This window comes from Malaclemys terrapin, chromosome 9, assembly GCF_027887155.1.
Source record: "Malaclemys terrapin pileata isolate rMalTer1 chromosome 9, rMalTer1.hap1, whole genome shotgun sequence".
Lineage (NCBI taxonomy): Eukaryota > Metazoa > Chordata > Testudines > Emydidae > Malaclemys > Malaclemys terrapin.
Window position 1 is genome coordinate 62,277,315 of NC_071513.1, and position 9,990 is coordinate 62,287,304.

Sequence of the window (9,990 nt, forward strand, 5' to 3'; positions counted from 1 at the left end):
CATACCGGAAGTGGGTCCCAAGGGGGAAGGCGCTGCTGGCCGGGGCCATTCGCGAGCCGGGGACCTGATGAGGCGATGAAGCCAGCAGTGGACGAGATGTTCCCCGAGGGCGCCGGGCCCTACGTGGACCTGGACGAGGTGATGATGCTAGCGGGGGAGGCGGCGCGCGCAGTGCCCCCTGTTAGGGATGCCGCGGGCTGAGCTGGCGGTTAGGGGCTCGCGCTGGGGGAGCGGCGGACGAGGAGCTCGCGTCGCGTCGCGTTGCGTTACGTGTTGACAGGACGCGAGTCTGGGCAGCGGTGCCAGATCTGATTGGCTGGTTTCTAGCGCCTCCTACAGGGCGGGGCACCGCGGGGGCGGGCAGTTCTCTCCCTCGCCCCTTCACATAACGTACAAACCAGGGGTCACACGATAAAATTAAAGACCTACATTTTCACCCAATTCACAGTCAACCTGTAGAACTCCTTGCCTGGAGATGTTGTGAAGGCCAAAGTATAAATGGGTTCAAAAAAGAATAGGTCAATTAATAGCTATCATTCAAGATGGTCAGGGATGCAATCCCCTGCTCTTTGACTGCCAGAACCTGGGACTGGACAACAGGGGGTGGCTAACGGAAAAATTACCCTGGTCTGTTCATTCCCTCTGAAGCATCTGGCCTAAGGCTGAACCCTCAACTGAAACCACACAAGTGTGATCCGAAGTGTTTCATCTACAGTGTTAGGTGATCCTCAGAGATCCCTGCAGCTGGGAGAGAAAACATTTCTCTATTTTCAGTGTATTTATTTTGTCATAGACAGCACTTTGTTCTAGTGCTTAACTACCCTTACGCTTAGTAAGTTTTTCCTGATGTCTAGCCTAAGTCTCTCTTGCTGCAATTTAAGACCATTACTTCTTGTTCTGCGTGCCAGTGGTTAAGGAGAAAAAATTATCACCTTTCTCTTTATAACAACCTTTTATGTAATTATTTTTATGTAAAGTGCTGAGTAGAGTGGAAGAATTACTTCTTGAGTCTTGCTTACAACACTCCTGCCAGTACATCCCAGAAAGCTGTTTGCTTCCCCCCCCTCCCCCCCCGAGTACATTACTGTGGTGTTCTATGTAGGCATCACGGTGTTTGCCTAGAATTTACTGCAGGATTGGGATCTTGGTTATCTCGGTCACACTTCCACCAAGAAATTTAGCATATGACAGGCTGGGAGAAAATGAAGGTTATTGCCGATAAAACAAGCTAAGTTCAAGCTCTCCAGAAGCAGGAGAGACAATCATGCCACTTAAATGAGTTGTACAGATGGCAATAAAAGTGGAAAGAAGATGGGGTAATGTATAATACCTCAAAGGGTTTAGGGATTGCTCAGGGGTTTGAGCATTGGTCTGCTAAACCAAAGGTTGTGAGTTCAGTCATTGAGGGGGCCACTTAGGGAGCTGGGGCAAAATCAGTACTTGGTCCTGCTAGTGGGGCTGGACTTGATGACCTTTCAAGGTCCCTTCCAGTTCTAGGAGATAGGATATCGCCATTAATTATAATTATTATGTTAATTTTGATAGGTATGTAAATGTTTGTATGAATGGTCAAGATACTTAAACATATACAAAGCTTTAAATAGTGAATATTATGATTTGCCACTAAACTGTGCACAGTAGATGACAAACACTGTTCTTTCTTAGGCAGGAGGAAGTACAGGTTTATTGATGGACTTAGCAGCTAATGAAAAGGCAGTTCATGCAGATTTCTTTAATGGTAAGGCCATGCAACACATTTCAGTTCCAGTGCTACTTTATTTTTATATTTTAGTTTTTTTATATTTAGTTATTAATAGTTTAGTAGGTTTACAGTATTTAGTGCTAGAAATTAACAACCAGAATCATTAGTTTGGGAAGCAAGAATAGCCAAGACAAGCCTACCTTAGATTTTATCTTGAGTAATGTAGCATTACAGCTTCTGCCGTATTTGAGATAAACCTGCTTTTGGGTTATTGTGTTCTTTACCTGTCTTGAACTTCAGTTTTTGAATGGAAAAATTACATTTTATGATATTTCAGTTTGTACTTTGTCACATTTGTAATAATTAAATCACATTAAATTGAAAACTGGGCAATGTATAAAAATTGCTTGCCTGCCTCCACCATCTCAAAATGAATTTATTTATCAGATTTGGTCATTCCAAATGAAATTGCCCAATCATACTTGCATGACTGACTCTGTGTTAGTAACTTTGACTAGTAGTATATGGAAATTGTGAACCAAGTTATTGTTTACAAGAGATTGTCTCATATATCAGTACCTCAAATCCTTTACATGGTAAAATGGATGGATGTTACTATTTTCAAGAATAGCCAGTTGCATAGTTGAGGAATAACATAACTTCGTATTTGGCCAGTTTTGGATAGGAAATACAATGTATGCCTGGGCAATACGCATTTTCCGTGTTTGGTAAATAATACAGCTTTGACAGCTAAACAGCAAAGAACTGACAGGAACCCATGGTATTACTAACATTTGCTGTGGTAGAGGCATCATTGTCACGAACTATGGAAAATGGTTGATCTCAAAAATGTCTTGAGGCTATTTAGGGTTTCTGTCTGTGTCCAAAGTGTTTTTAAGTTTTTACATCTGGTTAGTCAACCCATAAATTAAAGTGGTTTTACTTGGAATGACCCAGTTTTTTAGTGCATATGTCTTACAACTGAAAGAGTGACTGCATAGAGTAGAGCCAGGTACAAATGCCATGCAAGCATCTCCATAAAGTTCCCCCAGTGCATTTAAGTCAAGACATTGGAATAGCAAGGGGGTCTAACCTTGGACCGCTCCCAAACAGAGATTGTGAGTAATAGCAAATTGTATGGCAATATTCTCACATAAGCAAGTATCCAACAAGGACTAGATTTCATTGACAAGGCTCATCTGCACCTGAAACCTTGACAAACTACAAACCCCAGATTTCAGTGCACATCATAAAAAACCCAAAAGGTCTTAATAGAACAAAGGGGGTTCATCAGAAGCATATTGTGGTGAGATTACAGTGTATTCTTAGAAAAATAAACATGGGAGTAGCAGACATAGCTATGATCTGAAACCCAGGGTCCTGAATCTGCAAAGCTCTTAAACATGTGTGTCAAGTTCAGCTTGAATGAGTTGTATATTATCAACTAACGCCCCAATCCTGCCAAAATGTATATAAATGAGACCAGTTAAAGCTTAAAATTAAATTCTTAATTGTTTTGCTGAATAGGGGCAGAGTGCTCTGTACTTTGCAGGATTGAGCCCTCTTGAACACAGTGCTCAGTCAGTTGATTTCTAAAGAACTTCAGGGCTTGATCCTGCTCCCATTAAAGTAAGTGGCAAAACTCCCACTGAGTTCTCTGATGCAGGATAAGGGCCTCAGCTGACATCTTGGGTCTGTCTTTTTTTTCCTCCTCTTTTCCTACAGTAAATTGCTTGCTGTAATTTTTATACTTCAGATTAATTTAGTTTGTTTAAAATGTATGTGCCTTCAGTCCAGAGTGATGAAAAACTGTATGTAAATAGCATATGCACAGGTAATATATTAATTTTCTTTTGTTGTTTTCTGAATAGATTTTGAAGATCTTTTTGATGATGATGACATCCAGTGAAATTACTCTTCCAGCTATGCAATGCTAAGGTGTGGAATCCTCCTGTAGGATTGTCTTTTGTTTGTTTAAAAAAAAAAAAAAAAAAAAAACAGAGAGAATCTGTATGTTATCTCTGAAGAGCCATTGGAAACTAGAAGATTGGTAAAAATGACAGAAGAAAGGAGTTGCGATCTGTTATCACTAGGTTACGTGTAGATTTTCTCCAATTTTATTTGCTGATGTGCTTGTTGAATAAAATATGAACAAAATCTCTCCCCGGGATGTACTTTAAGTTTAATAGATGTTGTCATGCACTGAAATTCCCTGATGAGCCATAATTTTGTAAAATCATTCACCATTACTTTTATTTATTAGGCAAAGACAAATTGCAGGCTTTACCATCTGCTAGATGAGTTTTGTTTCTCGTTGTGTGGGATTAAGCTATCCAGTCTTTCTCTGAGTAAAACATTGAATATATTTGTGTTTTTACACATAGTGCTATGAAGGGAGTATGTGTTTTACAATTTCAGGTTTTAATATCCAATTTCTATAGCTGTTTTAGCTTCCATCCAGGACATTTTTTTTCAGTAACAATAAATACAGCAATAATGTAATCTTAAAATGCTAAAATGAAACACATTTTGTGATCCTAGATCACACTATAGGAATATTGATTTAAAATACCCAGATCTATTTTAATGTTTGAAAATAAATTTCTCCTTCACTGATGTGCCAGAATATATTTTAATATTTTGTGTCTCTTGAAGCAGTTGATGTGCTCTTAACCATATTGAAGATTACAAAGTATGCTAAAGTGGACTGTTACCAGGCATACATTTTATTTCCCACCTCTTAGTACAATTTATAGTTAAGAAAAGCATGTGTTTTTGTGCCTGCTCCTCCCAGTGTTCAAATACTGAGTTTTACAATTAAGTTCAATGTACAATGGAAGTTTATAATTGGTATATGTGTTTTCATATTCAGGAATGCTACCCATTTGCTAATCTTAGATTTGACTATATTCCATAATTTCTCATCAGAAAAACTAATCTTTGACCGTGATCCTTATTCTGGACTAAATTATGTCCAGGCTGCTCCTTTATAACTGCCCATTGCCTAATTGTAACCATGATTTTGACCCTAATTGTTGTATTTCACATTCCCACACTCTGACTAGGACAGTGCCCATTTTATTACAGTGAGACCTTGCTCTTTATATTTGCCCTTACTTGAGCAAAACTCTCACAGAGCTTGCTGTCTTTGTTTAAAAAAAAAAAAAGTGAAGAGCTAGTGTCTTTGCCTTCCCTGGCTCCATTTGCATGTCTAAACAATGTAAGTTCAAATTCTCCTTTTGGCATCTCTTCTTTTATACTTTCTTCATTCTGACTTTACAGCTGACATTGATACTGCTGTCATTTCCTATCTGGCCTTTGTTGCTGGACACTTGGGCCCTACACATCTATTGACCTTCATTTCCTTTTCACATGTGACTCCTGTTTAAAAGATTTGAGGAGGTTGAACTAAAAGCCCCACACTTCATAAATTTCACCTATACCACTGAGAAGTGCTGGTATTTTACCATACTGTATAATAAAGCTTCAGTTTACTCAACTCTGTCTTTCCAGCTTTTCACACATTATTCTGTGCATGGTTTGATTATTTTTATCTTGAAGTACTACTTCTGGGGTAATTCTGCATCACTGTACGTGCGCAGAATTCATGTCCCCTGCAGATTTCTTTGGTTCCCTGCAGAAAAAATGACTTTCTGACAGGAAAGCTGAAAGAGCACCACTCCCTAGCAGCGCAGATTCATCGTTTCAGGAACCCGGAGCAACCAGCGGAGAGGTAGATCACCACGGGGGTAGAGACACCCCAGCCCGGGGCTCCTGCCCTGAGCCAAGATCAGCTGCTAGTCTCCTCTGGGCTGGAGGCAGGAGAGGACGGAACTTCCTCTTTCCCTGCAAGGAGTGGCTGGGGCTGTGTCATATCCACCCCTAGAAACTTCCCCTGCTTCTTGCCCCCATTGCTCCTCAACGGTGGGGAGAGGGGGTCACTATGGGGAGCTGCTCCCCCATCCACCCAGCCCCCCATACATGCAGACACCACATACCTAGACACCCCTGCCAAGCCTCACCCATTACATCCAGGACCCTCTAGCCTTCCATACCCAAACACCAACCCAATGAACCTCAACCCTTGCATCTGGAACCTCCCTTCACCCAGACCCTCTGCCTGTGAACACCCCCCCGCTTCCTCTTTCACTCAGATTCCCTGCCTCTGGACTCTCACCCCTGCATGCAGACCACTCCTCCCTGAACTCAAACCCCCACCCAGATGCACCACCCCCTGCACCACCCTGAGCCCCCACATCCAGACCCCCATGACTCCCAACTAGCTGCACCCAGGCCTCCACCCCACCAACCCACACTCAGCACCCAGGCCTATCTGCTGAGCACCCGCACACCCAGACCCCTCTGCTGAGCCCCAATCACCTTCACCTGGAAGCCCCTGCACAGTACCATTGCCCCTGCACTTGTAAACCACCCCAGCAAGCCTCTGCACATCCAGATCCCCCCACACTGAGCTGCCTGCACCCAGATTGTCCCACATAGAATCCTCTCACCCAACACCTGAATCCCCCTCCCCCCAACTGGTCCCCTCTACACTTGGATCATGCATGGTTGAGCGTGCCTGCCCCACACTTGGTGCAGAGGGGCAGGGCCCCATGGTGTTTATGGGGCAGGCCCAGGCCTTGTGCTGTCAAGGTCAGGTGCAGCCTCACTGCTGAGTCAGGGGGCGGGGGGTAGTGTGGAGTCTGCAGGGTGATCTCCCACCTTCGTACAGCCAGTGGCCTGTGCTCCCCATTGCCATACTGGAGCCTCTGCATTTATTTATTGACAAAACTTGCAGAATTTTAAAATATTGTGCACAGAATTTTTTAATTTTTTGGCGCAGAATGTCATCACGTATAAAGTACTCCCTCTGTCTCTCTCCCTTTCCTTAGTTTATGTGTAGAGTCAGCTACTGTAAAATAAAACTTGTCCTCTGAAAAGTCTTACGTGATGAAAATGGAGGAGAAATTTCTCTGGTTGCCACTTCTGTCATACTTCTACAGACATAGTAGGTTCCTTTGGATTATCACTTGCGCTGCATGACAGGAACGTTCCAGCGTCTGCTCTGCACACTGTCACTGTAGTGTTTCTTTTAGCTAATGATGTTGCTAACAGTGTGTCTTCTCTTTTTCCTCTCCTGCACACACTGCTTAAAGATGAAGGGTCAAATCCTCTCCTCACTGAAGACAACAGCAAATCTCTCAGGGTATGTCTACACTGCACACGAATTAGGACCCAGGCTTGTGGATTCAGTGTTTCCAAACCCACGCTTGAGCATCGACATGGCATTGTGAATTTGGGCTTACAATTTCTGGAACTGGGTCTCGCAGCCGTGCTAGCATGTCCATGCTGCCCTACGCAGACCTGACTCAGGTCTGCAGCTTGAGCTGCATCCACACTGCAAAATAACAGGGCTTGGACCCGAGTCCAATCGGAACTTGAGGTCTGACCTGCTTCCTGCAGCAAAGTCCTAGGACCTGAGTCCTGAGTATTTGCTGACCCGCGTCAGACTGGTTTGTGTGTGGACGGAAGGGGGGCTTAGGTCAGAGCCCAGGCTTAGGGTGTAGTGTAGATATACTCTCATTGACTTCAGTAGCTGCAGGTGTGTTAGTAGTAACCGCTGTTGCAACCATACTGATAGTCCAAGTGTTAGTTTACAGAATGTAACTAATTCCGGGTCTGATAAGGGATGCTAAATGTAAATGGCTGCTGGGTTGTAAGGAGGTAGCAGATATTGAGATGATGTGTGTGTGTGTGGCTGGCTGGCTGGCTGGCTGGCTGGCTATTGGGCCAGCTATTTTAGCCACTTGCTTCACCTAGGGAACTGTTGGCACCAGCTTCATCTGGATTGTGAAACTTTTCCTGATTTCTCATAGGAGATGCTTCTGAGGTTATTTTCTGTCTTTCTTGTATCAGCAAAGAGCTGTGGCATGTCTAGGTATTCTCATATTTGCACACACATGCTGTCAAAAAGCAGTGCATCCCACTATGTCAGTATACTAGTAGTAGTTAATCTGAATCACATGAATTGTCCACTATGGTTTCCAGCTCCTTCTCTATGGAACAACATGTTCAAAGATTAAAATCAAGAGCCGGCTTAAAGCTATCCAGGGCTTGAAACACATGCTATCTATACCTAGTCTCCTTTGTAAGCTGACTTTAGAGTGAAAATTTCTCGCTCTTATTAGGGTGAAAATGGAATACAGTTTCTGCTCTTCAGGAGGGTTATAGATTCTTCAGTGAAATTTCTCATCAGGAACTGTTTGGGTTCATTTGGGAATAATATTAAAAAGCATTGGTTAACTTAAGCACAGAATTCACTTGATCCTCATACTGTCTCTAAGTGAACCCATGGTGAGGCTGTTTTCAGTCTAGTTCAGTGGTTCTCAAACTTTTGTCCTGGTGACCCCTTTCACATAGCAAACCTCTGAGTGCGACCCCCCCCCCCCATAAATGAAAAACACTTTTTTATATTTAATATAATTATAAATGCTGGAGGCAAAGCGGGGTTTAGGGTGGAGGCTGACAGATCGTGCCCCCCATGTAATAATCCCGTGACCCCCTGAGGGGTCCCGACCCCTGGTTTGAGAACCCCTGGTCTAGTTAGTCTGCAGGCAATTTCCTGTTGTCAGGAAATAATCATAGAGTCCAAGCCTGACCAACAGAGGTTGCTTTAAAAGGGCATTTTGTCTGCCTCAACCATTTCATTACCCAAGGCTTGAGTCTCTGTCTTGCACCTTGTGAAGTTATTTACGGCAGTACAAACAAACTATCTGAATGAAAGGGTGAATCTGATTTGGTAGCATTTTACACTCATTTTGCACCACTATAAACAGGGCCGGCTCCAGGGTTTTTGACGCCCCAAGCAGAGCAAAAAAAAAAAAAGCCGCGATCATGATCTGTGGCGGCAATTCGATGGGAGGTCCTTCGCTCCGAGCGGGAGTGAGGGACCGTCCGCCAAATTGCCTCCGAACAGCTGGACGTGCCTCCCCTCTCCGGAGTGGCCGCCCCAAGCACCTGCTTGGCAAGCTGGTGCCTGGAGCCGGCCCTGAGTATAAATGACTTTACAGGCTGCAGGGCCGTAGAAAGTCAGGCTTTCGGGCCCAGTCAGAGATACCGATTTCGATGGGAGTTAAGTGCCTTGATACCTTTGAGGATCTTGGCCTCAGTGTCCAAATAAAGGTCCTGCTCATCAAAAGACTTACGCAGGTGCTAAACTTTATGCACTGTGAATTATCCCATTGACTTCAAAGGAGCTACGCACGGGGCACATTCATCATGTACATAAGTCTAGGTCAGATTGGGTCCAAAGTGCTAGTGCTCTATAGCAGGATAGTGTAGTGCAGAGATAAAAACAAACCATTGCAAAGCACTAAATCCAGCTTGTCCTGTGATATGCCCCTTCCCAGGAATCTGATTTCTCACCTAATATATGTTGTGTTAGAGAAAAATGTAAATATGTATATAGTTCAAATTTAACAATTCCATTTCTATTAAAGAGACAAAAGAGCCAGGCTACATCTTGTCAAAGAATTGTGAGGATCTACTTGAAAGCAGCAGTTATAAGGCTACAAGGAGTTTGCTCTACTCTGTGTACAGTATTTCTGCAGTACCTCTTCTGAACGGACTACCAGCTTAGCAGGGGAACCTAAAGTTCCAGGGCTGTAGGCAAGCTCTCATAAGATTAATAAACAAGATCTATTTTAGATCTGGCACGGTTTTTAGTTTTGTTTGGTTCTTTTGTGATGGAGTTAATATTTCTGAAGCTGAAAAGAAAAGGCTGTGCCATAAATATTGCATATGAACAATGGAAATCCACAGTATTTTCTCAGTGAAGAAGGAATTGATCTGGATCAATATATTGAGGCTTGGCAGAATTTGACTTTTACTGTTTATAATTTTGATGGATAATACCAGTGTTTACTTTTAATCATTTTTTTAGATTTTTATTGTTTTAAATTTTCATAGCTCTGTGAAATTATGGGACTGTTGGGGGGTTGTCCAGCCAATTATTGAATGACAGTAGACATTGCTATTTAAAAAGTTAAAGCTTCATAAACTGTTAACATAAATTATCGATATGCCAAATGTATAAAGTAAATATCCTTATATCAACAAATTATACCTGTTTTTACTATTTGTTCTCTAATCCATTTGTAACAAGCCTAATTCAAAAGCCTAAATCACGGGATTTTAACTCAAGGATCTCGAGCAGCATTTTTCTTTTTCTGTATATTGTGATTACTATTGATTGAAATATTTTTTCATCGCTATGTGTGGGTACAGCG

At 42.7% G+C, this 9,990-nt stretch overlaps 1 protein-coding gene across 1 annotated transcript; it reads left to right on the plus strand.

Moving 5' to 3' along the window:
* COPS9 (COP9 signalosome subunit 9) lies at window positions 1-5,201 on the plus strand. Its single transcript, XM_054039837.1, has 3 exons — window positions 1-138; window positions 1,666-1,738; window positions 3,574-5,201. The coding sequence occupies exons 1-3, from the start codon at window positions 76-78 to the stop codon at window positions 3,609-3,611; spliced, it is 174 nt and encodes a 57-aa protein (XP_053895812.1). The 5' UTR covers window positions 1-75; the 3' UTR covers window positions 3,612-5,201.
* The last annotated feature ends 4,789 nt before the right edge of the window (window positions 5,202-9,990 follow it).

Coding starts and splice junctions, on each gene's coding strand:
- COPS9 (XM_054039837.1), top strand. CDS start 76: ATGAAGCCAGCAGTGGACGAGATGTTCCCCGAGGGCGCCGGGCCCTAC. Junction 139..1,665: donor CCTACGTGGACCTGGACGAG/GTGATGATGCTA, acceptor GTTCTTTCTTAG/GCAGGAGGAAGTACAGGTTT. Junction 1,739..3,573: donor TCATGCAGATTTCTTTAATG/GTAAGGCCATGC, acceptor TTTTCTGAATAG/ATTTTGAAGATCTTTTTGAT.